At 37.0% G+C, this 15436-nt stretch overlaps 1 protein-coding gene across 1 annotated transcript in view; it reads right to left on the minus strand.

The window, feature by feature from the left end:
- Positions 1-15309, minus strand: part of LOC140928660 (uncharacterized) — a 79952-nt gene extending 64643 nt beyond the window's left edge. The window contains exons 1-17 of the mRNA XM_073378439.1: positions 14699-15309; positions 13445-13510; positions 12395-12466; positions 11750-11815; positions 10703-10774; positions 10477-10545; positions 9769-9834; positions 9337-9420; positions 7863-7934; positions 7092-7163; positions 6649-6732; positions 6383-6466; positions 5756-5833; positions 3591-3671; positions 2826-2879; positions 2229-2300; positions 338-415 (exon numbers count right to left, since the gene is read on the minus strand). Coding sequence (XP_073234540.1) covers positions 338-415; positions 2229-2300; positions 2826-2879; positions 3591-3671; positions 5756-5833; positions 6383-6466; positions 6649-6732; positions 7092-7163; positions 7863-7934; positions 9337-9420; positions 9769-9834; positions 10477-10545; positions 10703-10774; positions 11750-11815; positions 12395-12466; positions 13445-13510; positions 14699-15009 — 1481 coding nt within the window. The 5' untranslated portion in view covers positions 15010-15309. The remainder of the gene's footprint in view (positions 1-337; positions 416-2228; positions 2301-2825; positions 2880-3590; positions 3672-5755; positions 5834-6382; positions 6467-6648; positions 6733-7091; positions 7164-7862; positions 7935-9336; positions 9421-9768; positions 9835-10476; positions 10546-10702; positions 10775-11749; positions 11816-12394; positions 12467-13444; positions 13511-14698) is intronic.
- Between the last annotated feature and the right edge of the window lie 127 nt (positions 15310-15436).

Genomic DNA, 15436 nt, shown 5'->3' on the forward strand with positions numbered 1-15436 from the left:
ACATATAAGGTTATCAATTCGATGTAAGACGTTTCACTCTAAAATAACTTAGCCTCTCCCTCAAAAGTCACATGAATGTGCCCTTAAGTTAACTGATTTGTGGATTAAAAGTTTATTGTTTGATTTAAATTATAAATTTATTAATTGGAGCTTCGCTTTTAGCCCTGGCTAAATCTATATATTAACTACTAAATAAGAGATAAGGCTTCCTGTCAGTGTGTATGGTATGACGACTTCAATAATTTAGTATATTTAGTAGAGACGAGTCTTAATGCCTCAACTGACAGTTTTTTAACTCACTGTAACTCGCAGCACTTCGGTATTTGGCGTAACTTACAGTATTGTTAAGCTGGTGAGATTTCGAAAGGCTTCTGGGTGCAGCGAGGAGTTGGAAAGTTGATTTTGTGACAAATACCTGGAAAAAAATGGAAACAACTTTGTCAGAAAAAAAAGCGCTAGCCTTGTCAGATAAAACTTAACAAACTCTAACGTTTTGGTTTTACTTTTCCAGAAAACGTTTTTTGTATGTAATTAAATGGGTACAAGTTGTGGCTGCATTCATTTCTTGGATCGTTTCAGGGATTGGGTGGACAAGCGTTAATTATGATTGGTCAATGGCATTCAAGGCAACCATCAATCAATCATAAGTAACGCTTGCCCACCCAAACGATCCAACAAATCATTGCGCCGAGAGTTTGTACCTATTCCCCTTATTTTTGGAGTTTGAAATCACCGTTGTTCCTTGCGGTATAGATTGTCACCGTGTTGCAAAGCAACGAAATAAAACTAGACTACAAATAATTCTCGTGTTCACGGTTCTCTGAGTTTTGCAGAAAAGCTAGGCCAGTTACATACCCTGTTTCCTCGAATAATAGCCGGGGACGACTATTTCTTTTTTCGCACCAAAAGGGGGTGATTAATCGAGGGAAGGCGGTTATTCAAGGGAGGCGATTATTTCATATTTATTATTCATTCAAAATATTTCTCCGATTCCGATTGGCTAAAAGCACACGTTTAATTCACCATAACCAGTTACTGAAGACCAAATTTGGAAGAATTTTGTGTTCAGCGAGAAAATGACGTCCAAAATGTAGCGCTCTTGCAAGTTAATGCACCGTTAACCGAGAAGACCTGGGGACGAGGTTGAGTTGTTTTGGTTGTCAACTTGAAAAATGGCGGACATTTTACTCGTTTCAAGAGTAAGAACTAGGCGAAAAAATAGCTAAAAACATGGCAAGAACAGCAAAAAGACAGCTCGAAGGGCGACATCTGCTATTTGGAGAATATTTGCGGAGCTGAACAACCCTAAACGTGCACTATTGAAGATGAACTTAAAATCGATGGATCGATGGAGGTAGCATGTTTTAGCCATGTTTTTAAACTAGGAATTATTTTGAATGAATAATAAAACAATTATTGAATTTGGCTTCGTATCAAATGAAAAATTATGGAGATCTCGGAGGGTGTTATCCGCCTCGGAATACGGCGTTGACGGATAACACCCTCCTCGATCTCCATAATACGCTCTTCTCACGTATGGTAATATGCCCGTCCATCCTCGTTTTCGAGTAAAACTTCTTTTGAAATGCTAATCGGACGACGTTTTCGTATTTGAATTTCAAAAGAAATTTCACTCGAAAACGAGGTTGGACGGGCATATTACCATACGTGAGAAGAGCGTATTCTTCATACGATACTCAGCCTCAATCATTAATTGTTAAATATATTGTTCATTGGAAGTCGTGCCTTAAATATTTTGCTCTATTTTCCCATCAAGTCGAAAAATAATCACATCAAAGAAACTGAACATGGGCTTTTAAAGTGTTCCAAATTTGGTTCCTTGATTAATTTTCATTGTCAATTAGAATATTCTCGGTATCATCACTAATCAGTTTTGCTGGATCAGACTCCACCGGCTTCAGCCTCATCCTCCAGATTTACCACTATGGGTATCGATAGCGGGTTACCTATAGTGGTGGGAGGGGGGGCAGGGCGGCGAATATTCGAAGAAGGCGATTAGGAATACGGTAACTTCATAATTGAGATGCATCAGTAATGTTAGGTGCATCCTGTCAGGTGATGAATAATGAGAAATGATAAAATTCATGCTGGATGAAATGTTCCTTATGTCACGAGTGTGCAGAAAGACTATATAATAAAATCATTTTCAAAAATGAGTAACAAAGATTTATTCTAATGTTTGCATAAACCAATTATTTTGTACATACAATTGCTGAAGATTGTTTAGCACCCACAAATCTTCCTCTTGGACAGAAGATATTCGATTATTATGGACAAATCTAGGAAACACAGGGAAAATCAGCAAAACCAATTAATATTCCTCAAAACAACTGTATTACATTACAGACGTCTGAGGAAAATGTTAACCTTAACTGGAGAGTATAAACATCAAGCAATAATATAAAAATCAAGGGAAAAATTATTACAAAATCGTTCAATAAACGCGACATATTACCATTCTAAAAAAACGATTTGGCAGGGAAAGTTTTACAAGCACGTCAGGGTGACAATGTGAGAATATATTACTTACAATATGACACAGCTGACACACACAGTCTTCAAACAAAGTCATTCGGCACTTTAAAAATGAGAAGGAAACTGGGGCGAGTTTTTTCGCAAAGATTTCTGGGAATTTTACTAGAGACAGGAAAAAAACATATGCCGGCACGTCTCCAGTAACGATCCCAGAAGCAACTACGGGACACAATTCAGCACCAGTCCTCCTCTCTTTTCTAAAGTGGCGAATTGTGAAGTACGTGGGCCCGGTCATTGGCGTTTAGTAACAAATCAACCTTAAGACTTACAATCTTTGCAAGTTGGGGAACTTTTCAAATGGTTTATGAACACTTTCTTGACTCCTGAATAGAAAAACAATAAGCAGTTAGTGTTTTAGCGATAGGCCCTGGTCATTTGGCATTGCTAGAATAAGTTTACTGATCCAATGATATTTGCTTTGTCTTTCAGAGATGAAAGTCCAGGTAACCAAGACTTTGATATTACGTTGTCTTTACCTCTCTTCATTTATTTGCATTGAACAGATACTACATGGCCGTGCGGAGATACGACATTTTTCTTCGAGTGTTGAAAAATATTTCACTCTATGCAATGACTTTAAAAATGCTTTGTGCTTATCGTCTGTGCGATATCTACTTGTGTAGTTGATGGAAACAGCTCCTTTTTGGGATGATGATGATGATGATTAAAACGTGGATATGGCTCCTCAAGTTACAAGGCGAGTTGCACTACTCCATCAGTACTGATTCAGGGTGACACCTACCGCAAAACAAACGAACCAGGCTAAATCTCCCAAAATAGCTTAAAGTGAATGTGATGATCAAAACGTATTCTCACTGTTCATTTCCCAATTTCCATATTTTTCGACAAGAAATTGAGTCCCAGTAGCCTGCGTGGCAGGCGTTTGAAAGGAGGGGAAAAGGGGATTCCGGGAGCGAGAGAAGCGCGGAGGCGCGCGAGGGGTCGTGCCCAAAATTCCCGTTCCCTTCCCTTTCGAAAGCCTGCCACGCAGACTAGAGTTCCAGTAACCTCTGTTACAACAACGAAAAACTTACGCATGCAGATCTTCAAGTGATGGTGGAAAGTCTGTCTTGGAAAAGCTCGTTAATGAGTTGATCTCATTATTTTCCAAATGCCTAAAACAAAAAGCAAAAAAACAGTAACAACAACGATAATAATAATTTAAAAATATTGTTAATTTCATTCAAAATCTAGCTACTTCAAGATTGCTATAATTTACACGTGTAAGGCCCAGATCAAAACGTGGACCCAATTGATATAAGTTCGACGGTTGATTCAGAGGTCGAACTTAATTAGTTAGACTCAATTAATTTTTACGATGTACAATGGTCCGCAATACTTACTGGTGAAAATAAATAGCAATTTATGCATTAGGTTAGGCACGTGAGAAGTTCGACGTTTGAAAGAGTCTTTAAACGAAGTCACTCCACAGTCGAAATCCCCATGTGGGCCAATCGAACTTAATTCATGGGTCGACCCAAAACTAGAAATGTCGGACTTAACTGATTCAAACGAACACCTTTTCGTGTAGTTAATTGAAGGGATTAGGTTTCGTACATAAAAAGTTCGACTTCTGCACTGCGCCTAAGTGACTGGCATTTAATTAAAGCAGGAGGGGATTTGGATTACTTACGAAGCCTATGTTAAGCAAATTCTTTCTGAAATCGCCACCCTTTGTCAAGCTGAACGCTGTGCAAGTCTTAAACTTATCTTTAAAGTGACAGGTTCACGGTTCAGCGCATGCTCATTTATCAAAATGCTGTTTTTCTGCCGGTACATGCTGTGTCGTCTATGCAAGCAACATGATCATGTCATAATGTTGTCAAAGAACCAATCTGCACCCTCCCCTGGCAGTCACTTGCACTTGATCAACTTAAATATTTGCAAATAGCTGTAAATTAATCAACCTTGGAACAAAACCTTTGGGTCAACAATAAATTCAACGTTGGTAGTGTTGGCATAATCCACTGTTCCTTCTGCGATTTTAGTACTCCTCCATCCTACTTCAGGTTACTCTGAAATACACCTCTACTTTGAAATACACTCGGAGATCGCTGAGATACATATGAGTGGGATCATTAACTGATAGAATTAACAATGAATTGAAAAAAGTAATTAAATTAATGAGCAGGCGCTTAGCCGCGAACCTGTCCCTTTGACTTGGTGATAGGCAAAGGGGGATATGGAGGGTCAGTTCCAGTAATGAGAAGGCGGGAAATGGAAACCATAGTAACCAGTGGGGCCCGTTTCCCGAAAGTCTCCGTAACTTTTAGGGCCCGAAATCAAAGCTTCAATTAAAAATCTAAGGATAACAGCGCAAGTCCTAGCTTGCACACTAGTCCATTTTGTTTTATTAACTGATATTTTTAACATGCTATCTGCAAAACTGTCGAAACCTCGATCTTCAAAGTAAACAGCAACAACTTTCAGGACCCGTAAATTATTGGGACTTTCGAGAAAGGGGCCCCGGAGCCGAAAAGGGAGCTACCCATGCAAATCTCACCATGGGATGTCACCTTTACATAAACTGAGGATACTCCTTGGGAGGCAATGACTTATTAAAGAGACACAAATCATGAAATGGCGGGATGAAGCAAAAATCCGCCACAGGCAAGGTCAAAACCATCAATCTAGAGGGTTCGTACAGATTTTTGGATCCAAACTTCTAGACTTTTTCCAGACTTTTCCCAAAACAATGGTTTATTCTTACAGACTCAAGGTTATCAAATAAGTGATCAATAGAAACCTTAAAAAACGCAGGAACCAAGCTTTCTGCAAACGTACAGTAACCACAGTGCAATGCGGACATAAGAGAGTTATGAAACTTCTCCTTCAGTGATTAAATGTCGTGACTACGGGCGAGATTGAATGGGATTTGACTGCGGGGAAAAAATTCTTATATTAAGCGCTTTTTCCAGGTCTAAAATTTCAAGAATTTCAAGAATTCATTTTTTTCAAGAATTCAAGAGTCTATAAGAACCCTGAATCTACACACAAAGAGCTGTAGCCACAGAGAGAAAAAAGCAAATGATTTACATGAACTAAGTTTCCGACTTAAATCTCTGATCAGCCTTGTCCACTAGTAAAATAGCGCTGTTTGAGCAAGTTGATTTTGATAGTAGAAGTACTCACAGTCAGTATCATCTCACCATGATTTAAGTTCTAATTTGCAGATGAATGTCTGGGTTAGGGTACTTACAGGTAAACCAGTGAAGAAAATGTCTCTTGAGAAAGGGCGGGGTGAGGAAAATGCTGCAACTGATTATCATTCAACCATCTGGAAAAAAATAAACAAACTAATGTAAGCAAATCCTGTTGGAAAATGAAACTGTTAAAAAGCAGCAACAAGCTTGGCAGTACCGCAAAACAAAGATGAAAGGTCATGTTAATGAGAGTCTGACGTTTTCTACCATACTTCATTCAAGATTCTTTTAATCGTCATCTTCTTTAGCATATACGTGCACTCCCAAGCCATGGGTGCAGCTTTTAAACCTCAAACTGCTACATGTATATCAAGTTTTGCTTCAAATCCTTGTCCATAACTTTAAATACTGTAAATCCTGTAATAATCAGCCAGATGATTTATCCTTTGATGTCTTCTACGTCACGACTTTTAAAAAGACATATGACCTATGCAAATAACTAACACCAGTGTCAACGCAAGTTGTTTTCAAACTAGACATTTGTAAAACATGGCTGGCATTTTGAGGGGGGTGACTAACATTTATGCAAATTTACGGTTAGGAATGAAAGGGTGACACTTGTTGAGTGAGAAGATTGCATAAGAGTAGGCAGTTCTAATACACAACTCTATTTTTTTACTTACAAATCTCGTAAAGCTGGCAGATTCTTGAATGCATTGTACATCACAGAAGTTGTCTGATAGGAACTTTGCTGCTGCATTAAAATCCTAAAGAAAAATGAAAAGAAAAAATATTTAATTCAAATCCACCTCTCCCTTCCCAGAGGCTGCCGGCTTTGGTGGATAACACCACCTGAATCTGCATAATTCTTCATACAATACTCAGTATCATGTAAAAATAATTGCTGATTAAACAGTTATGTGCAAAATGTGGTTTCTGTTATACTTACAAGACTTGAAGCTTTGGAAGATTTTCAAATGGACTGCTGAAGGCTTGGGCTGTTATGTTTTGCAGACGGTTTCCTCGTAAGTCACTTTAAAAAGGAACGTGTATAAAGCACAAGTGTTTCATATAATTATCTGTTTCTGCTAAACATTTCAGTTTTTTTTACTCAAGATTTGGTATTGGTAGGGGAGAAAAAAAGTTTTATAGGTGTCGGAACAACAATCCAGTTTAGCCAGTTAATTAAAACACAGTTGTTTGTTTCTAATTATTGCATTTTAATGTATTGTGTTTTGTGCATAAGTTTTCTTGAACGGACACTTCTCTTCTTTTGCTTTCAATACTCATTTGTTCATCATTATTATTCATTATATATCGCACAAAATTAATTACTATACTATAAACTGAGTTATTAAAGTGATTAGCAACGTGGCTACAAGACAAACTTACAGATGAAGCAGCTCTGGTATTTCATAAAACACCTTAGCAGCAATGGTTTCCATATCGTTCACATGTAGCTCTCTATGACAACAAAAAAATTCTTTTACTCTGACTACTTTCAGTCTTATTGTATGATATGGGCCATCCTTAGCTTAGTGATTAAACCTCTTCTGATTTGGATTCCGTCATATTTTAAGAAACAAAGAAGTTTATGAATTAGCCTTTCGTCATTTAAGTATAGGATGCACTCTTCTACTGATGGGTACTAAACAAAATCGCAAAGCATTAACACCGTAATTCAATAAGATAAACATTCTACACAGACAAAACAAGTTTAAGAAGACACTAAATAGATGGTTGATACAAAAAAAAACCGTTATCAGCGTAGCACAATTTACTAATGAAAGTGAGCCCATTGAGGCTCATGAATACATGTGCAGAGAGCTTAATAATGTTGAGTGAATTATTAACATTAAACAGATCAGTTAAACTCATACTCTATCAAACTTCTAAAAATATATTGTAAATATACATTACAATTTTTGTTGTTTTTTTTTTCTTAAAAACTAAAAAAAAAAAATATTGCAGCTTCATTGGCTGAAAGCTATTGTCTACAAGAAAATAGAAAATGAAATGGAGACAATGACGTCACACTGGTTTTGTCACCAGCAAGCACGTTTACATTGTAAGTTCTTCTGTGCAATAGGTTCTGGAAACAATGTGACCTGACATTATTTGCACTCGTTAAGGAAAACTGTAACATTCAGTAACTGTACTTACAGAACTTTTAGATGGATTAATCCAGAGAATGCTTCCGTGGATATTGACGTTATTTCGTTATTGCTTACATTTCTGCAACCACAAATTATTGTCATTTATTATATTGACACGAGTGTTTTATTGGAAAATATACCATTCGAAAAATTCATAAACGCTACATCCGGGACCCGAGTGGTTTATTTTCCATAATCTCACACGTGAGTTTATCGATGACATAATTTCGGCAATTTCCCTCTATTATTTTATCGATGTCTTTTTGTCTATATAATAAAAAGAACATTACACCGCGGCTTGAAGATATGAATTTTATTTTCTCGTGGCAAAAACAATATTTTACTCACTTGCTGCGCTCGTTCTTAAAATATTGTTTTGCCACTCGAAAATAAAATTCATATCTTCGCGCCACCGTGTAATATCCTCTATATATCAGTGTCATCAACTTTTTAAGAATAGCCTATCAACTAAATGCATAATTATTTATCTGTAATTGGTTTATAAAAAAAATTTCAGTTGACTAGCAATGAGATAAGGTCTACAGCTGTTTCAAGACAGGTCGTCGGAAAAAATGTGCATGCGACAATGCCGAAAGGTAATGTGGGATATAATCAATTCTCTGTTTCTTAACACTGTAGCTGTCAGACCTACTTTTATTGCTTCTCTTTAGCACTTGCAAACATACTGTCTATGGTCTCTCTCCTGTGCATGATTCAAATTTCTTTCTCAAACTCATTAATAATTCATAAAGAAAATTCAAAGGAAATTAATATTTAATGAGTGTTTGGATATCAGATGAAAAACTGCTCATTTTTGCACCCCTAATTTCTCCTTCAAAAATGATTTTGTTTGAGAAGAAATATCAAACATTCGACACAGTGTTTCATCACCAGATGAAACACCTCGAAGTTCGTCAAAAATACTCCGCTGCGCGTCGTATTTTCAACTCTCTTCTCGGTGTTTCATCTGGTGATGAAACACTGCATCTCATGTTTGATATATTACTTGAAAAACAGTGAACTCAAACCTACCCACAAAACCTTTCGGGATTGTCGCATGCACTTTTCCCGACAACCTTTCTTGAAAAAGCTGTATACAAATACTGAGGTTACAGTCTTGAACATCTGATTGGCGGATGTTGAACTTCAAAATAAGTAGTAAAGAGCCATCAGTTGGAATTACCCATAAATTACCTTCAACTGATAACTGACCAGCATGCCACTTATAATTGTGAACATTATATTAATATTTTATACAGGAAGTGTAAACAATATCATAATTACTGAACGACAGTAACCACAATCCAAGGCTGTGCTCTAAGGGAGCCCAGTGCTCTGAACCTGTAAAATCTAGGGTACCCAGCCTTTGATTTGTATGAAAAAAACATAGATTTTCAAGTTGCCCAAGAGCAAAAGATGGGTGCACATCCCTGATACTCACAAAAGGCTCAAGCTTTGGACTAGGTTATGACTTTACTTACAAATGAACAAGCTGGGAATCATTTCCATAAAAAGGCTGCAGATTAGGAACACTAATACTTGGAATCTGATTCTGATCCAATCCCCTGTCATACCAAACAAAATCACAATTAAAATATTACAACTGGTAAATTTGACAAAGCTAGAATGTAAAACAGTGATTTGCAGCTTCATATAACCACAGGAAACTTAAATGCTGATGCTAAATTTAGAGGGAATTGACTATGCGGAAATTCGTTGTCACAGAGGAACTCAGTGTAGTGACAGACCATATTTTCATGGTCAGACTCTTTCAAGTGGACCAACATATAATTATCAACAGTTACTGTTCTTCAGCATCTAGAATGAATACAAATAATAATAATATGAATAAAAACTACAGTACAGCACGACAGCTACATATATGCTCTATACTACAGAGCAACAATACTTACAAATATATCAGTGACTTGCAGTTGATAAACGACGGAAATGCCTTCAGTTGATTCTTGCTTAGACCTCTGTTACAAATAAAAACAAGTACACATTTACAGTGATGCTACAGACAGTCATTTCTTTGATTTGTTGCTGAGATTTTTGCCGACTGTGAAACTTAGAAACTGCAATCACCAAACTGATATATACATGTATGTTGTGGTTCAATTTTATTCATGCTTTGAATTTTATTTTGCGTTGTTTCAAACTCACTATGATACAGTCATTATCATACCCAAACACAAAGGAAAATAATAATAATTTAAACCAAGGATAAAATTGAACCACAACATACTGTAAAATTCCGAAAATAAGCCCCTCCATGTATAAGCCCCTCCAAATACAAGCCCCCCAAACCGGTAACGCAAAAAACCCTCGGTGAAATCGCTCCTCCAAATATAACCCTCTGGGAGCTTGTACTTGGAAAATTGCCCTCAAATACAAAGTAAAACAAAGCAAAAACGGTAAATTTCGTTCCAACTATAAGGCTAGCCTTATAGCTGGTTCTGATATGTATTTCTGGAATACTATATTGTGGCAAGTAAAAAATCAAACCAGCATAAGAAACTTAACAACAAGCAGCAATAGAAGTTGAAGGTTGTAGTTTGTGGTTTGTTTAAGTGTTTTTACAATGTATCTGAGTTTGACAGCAAAGTGCACATACTTACATGTATTCCAGGTTTGGCAAATCAAGCCAGTTATTAGGGATCCAGTCAATGTTATTTTCAGTCAGAATACTGCAAATCACAACACTTAAAATCAGTCATACATGCATCTACAACAACACAAACAGACTCACCTGTGTGGCACAAAAATTCAAAAAACACTTCAGAATAATAAAAGCTAGCAGTAATCAAACAATAAAGGCAATTATGCAAGAAGTAGAATACTCACATTCTTTTCAGAGCTTTCGGCAGTGTAGTGTAGTTGTGGCTGTACAGTTTGATTTGGTTGGAATATAAGTCACTGAATAATAAGAAAAAAAGCATGTGTAAATAATACTCTGCGATGATAGGCAAATAACATACTCTAACTGACAAACATAAAACAATACACATTTTGTGAAAGGTTTGAACCCAGGAGTCATTTCCAAAGTAGGTTGAGTTTGATCGTCTGGGTGAACGTAGTCCTGAATAGGACTGTTGTTGTTGGCAGTGACTGACGTTTTGACAACCTAGCGGTAGTCATCTTCAGAGTCAAAGTGAGTTGTATCACGTCAGTTGATGGTATTATACTCTGGTTATTGATCTGATTGGTCAATTACGTCGCGATGTTATTGGTCGTCTGTCAGTTAAGCCGTGATGTTATTGGCTCTGAAGACTCGTAATCAGTAATTGGTGCGTCTATTGCCACAGTTAAACAGTCGTCTATTGTTAGTCAAATTGTCAGTTCTCCAGTTGTTCTCTCGTAGTTAGTTTTGCTTAATGTCGTCAATAAGTCGATTGTACGGCGCTGGTAACTGTTGGCTACGATTCAGTGGCGTTTGTTAAAGTTAGTAAACCAGTTTTCTAAAGTAAGACGTTGATAGTAGTCTGTAGAATACGTAATACATGTCGCAGAGTCCCAGTTAATTTAATACACATATTCATGTACTTTGTACTTTGTAGTCACAGATATCAGAGATATGTTATAATTGAGTCATAGCAGATGGCCACAACAAAATGAATAGTTACATCAATATTTTTCTACTTTTTAAAATTTAGACCCAGTTGTTGTATTCACAGTCAATAACATCACAACAATGGTCCAAACATACTCACCATACAGTGAACTTACCAGCAACTACACTATCAGATGAGATTGCACATTTACTTATTAGCATTAACTTTGTGCAAACAACAAAAGAATATCTTGATAAATACAATGGCTTCTGTGTAATTACAGGTATCTACAGAATTGCAACATAAATTTAGCAAGGAATGAGTTTACTAGTTAACTTACAGTTCTTCCAGAGCTGCATTCATGGAAATATCTGGAAAGTCTGTTAACTTATTCTTTGCCAATTTCCTGCAAGAAAATTATAACTCAACATCATTACTACTTCACAATGAGCGATGGTACTCATGTACATTAAAGTGTCTGCAGTACTGAGTAAAGGAGTTCAAAGAAGTGCAAGACATTTTACTGTCAGTGGTTAACTTGCTTGTGTATGTTTTGGTTCAGTGTTATCCTTGGTTGAAATTCTATTTTTTATCGTTTCAAACTCGTTTGAGAGATCTAGAGTCATGCTTAGGGAAACGGGCAAACGGCAGATTCAAATTGAGATTTTCACAAAACAGAATATGTGCAGATAAAAACACTCCAAACCAATTCCTTTGGATAAAACTAATGTGAAACTACGAATTCTGGTGTAGAAGTAATAAACAGTATCACAAAAATAAAGGAAAACTTGGTTACATTTGCTGTTCCCCAAAATCTGACTTTGAATCTCTCTTTCATCATACATTACCATACCCAAGAACAATAGGAAAGTAACATTTAAATCAAGAATATAATATGAAGCATATCGTGTATAACACATCTGTGCAGAAATGCACAGACTAGGAAAATAATCATGCAACCTATTTGATACAACCCTTTCCTTACAATGTTGTTAGACTTGTCAAATTATGGAAAGTTGTTGCATTGATAAACTCCAAGCCAGAGTTAAAAATCTTTCTGCAAAATAAAAAGAAAAAACAGGAAATGAAGACTGAAGGCAAGCCCTCAGTGGGCATGGCACAAGTCTTGCTCCATAGGCTATGAAGTCTAGCTATGAAGCAAAATACATTGTGCAGTGGGTACAAGTCTTTAGATTGCCTGGGGGACTGTCTGAGGATTTCTGAGGTATCCAGTTCTTAAAATGCCCACAGTTTTTTCAACTTTCAGGGTGCAAAGAAAGTCAGTTTTATAACTTGCCATTCGGGCAAGCTGAAGGTAGCATAGCCCAAACATCATTTGAATTAGCCCCAAAAATGCTTTGATGAGCAGAATTGATTTCACAGTTCTTCTGTCACTTGAATTTCTCAAAAAAACATCACTTGCCTGATAGAAAAATCAACCAGCCACAGGCTATTGGACACTACTTTCTTTGCACGCTGACTTTGTACATTCGTAATGGAACCGGCAGAAGGAATTAGCCTCCAGTTTTTAAAAACTGCCATACAGCATCACTTTATGCTAAAGACTATGAGTATCAAATTTACATGTATGTCTCAGCATAATGCCAGATGGTCCAGATACAGTTATTATGATCACAGTTATGCCAGCATAATCTTTCACACTCTGTAACATTGTAACCATGAAGGAATGTACACCGGGGGGGGGGGGGGGGGGGGGAAGGTGGTACTCCTGGGAATTCTTGGTGGGGTGTGCTACCCAGTTCTCCAAATCCTCACTCTATTTCAGACCAAAAATGTCATTTTCACACCCATTTTTAGAACTGGCCACTAAAATCCATACCCGTTTCCAGACCTGGCCTCTAACAAAGTATGTCATCATAATTTGGCTTTCTTTATGGCCCAAGCAAGAAGCATGCAGGCCATAAAGCAGTATAGACTGAAAAACCAAGACTAATAATCTTGTCTTTTGTATAAAATGTATTTTGTAGCTTCACTATGTTTATATCACACGAATGCATATATACACTGTACTTACATTTCCTCAAGCGTGTCCCTCAAATCCTCAGGATTAAGAGATTGTATCACCCTGTTTCTTATGGTTCTGAAAAGGAAAGAAAGCTATTAGCACAAACATTAACAGGGTACTTAACAATAAAATACAAACACTGAGAAGGAGTACATATTTAAATTAGGATTAAGGGAGGGTATGATTACATTAAATCTGTATTAAGATTTCAAACACTGTACATGTACATGTACATAAATTGTTCTCAGCTTGCAACTGTGTGACAAGGTGGCCATGTTAGTGGATTAAAGACAATACGAAATTTTAGGTAGAATTTTCAAGAAAAAATAGTTTAGTTCCCAAAGGACTGACAGAAATGCCTTTGTTTTCGTCCAACAGCATGACCCCTGTAACATTAGCTGCAAACCAGTAATACCCTAATAATGAGAAAATTTCTCTTTATTGCCTAACAAACTAAAACTAATAATAGCTGAAACATTTAGTGTCTGAACTGAGGTGACTGACCAAAGTGCCAGCCAAAAGTCAGTGATCTGCCGGTGAAGTATCAACTGACTATTGACCCACAGGACATAGGGGCCAACTGTCACAGCCACATATCGACTGACACTCCACCAATATATTGACCCATTCTCGACCGACACTCGACTGAGACTCAGCCAATATATCAACTGATACAACTGATATGTTGACTGATACATTGGTTGACACACCCTATAAGGCAAAAGATCCAAATTTCGGGGGGGGGGGTAGTTAAAATGACTCTGGGGCTAGTATATGCTAGCTAGAGTTTGCTAAATTATGGCAAGCTGTAAAACTGGCTTTCTTTGCACCCTAAGATTACTTTTTACTTCAAAGTACCCCATTTAAAAAAAGTGTCTCAGCAATTTCTGACCCTGATTTGTAACTAAGAGACAAGAAGCAGAAAGAGGAATGGTTCAAAAGTATGACTGATATGGAATTTGAGATTCAGCTACAGTGAATGGAGAGTAATGTGGAACAACAAAGAAAGAGGCAGGCAAAATAAAGTGAGGAAAAGATACACATACTGTCCTTTTTAAACTTTAAAATGACGAAAGTCAATATTGATCATGCCACCATGAGCTTGTTTTACGATTTGTAACGAAAGTAAATAAATCAATAGAAGAAATTGATTTATGGCAGTGTTGCAAATCACATTCACTGTATTCTACAATATAAACAAACAATCTATAACATATAAGGAAAAGAGAAGTGCAAATCACATATTAATGGCAAATCACTTACAGTGTTCGTGGAGATCCAGTACAAGTGACTTTAGCGTCGCTGTTAGAGCACGAGCAACCATCACATTGGTTTCCTTGCGATTCAGAATTTTGACGATTGTATTCAAATCTTCCATCGATTCCATTATTCCAGAATCCATCCCAATCGGATGGATAGTTTAAAGAGTAACGAGTGTTCCAGTACTGATGTCCTAAGAAATTATTGCCACCATGATTGGGTACGTTGTGAACGTCTCTTACTAGTAACAATAAAAGAAAATAACAAACAACCACCGAGCGAAAACACAAGATGTTAAAATAATTCCAAGACATCTTCCAAAAGAGCAAATGGCAGTCTTCCGGATTAAATGGAATATGTAATATCTCAGCCAACGTAATTCAACGCTAGGATTCTTTCGTTGCTAAACAAAACTGTTCCGTTTCCACGTTCGGTGACTTATTCCCTCACAAATCACAAATCCATTTCGTTTCCCGCCAAGAAAATCATTCCACTGCCAACTGCAAAAGTGACTTAAGTTGATATCCCGCCAGCAAATACCACTAAAGTAGCTTGTTTGGAAAATATATTGTCCTGACTTTAGCGTTTTCAGATTCATAAATATTCACTTGAGATGCAAATTTTCAGCTGGAATTATAATTCGCAAAAACATTCACCCCTAGAGATGGTTCGCTGGACATTTCATGTAGTTTTACATACTAGATCACAAAACCCGCAAGGGCTTGCGGTATGCATTCTAAT

The sequence above is a fragment of the Porites lutea genome, chromosome 2 (assembly GCF_958299795.1).
Source record: "Porites lutea chromosome 2, jaPorLute2.1, whole genome shotgun sequence".
Taxonomy (NCBI): Eukaryota; Metazoa; Cnidaria; class Anthozoa; order Scleractinia; family Poritidae; genus Porites; species Porites lutea.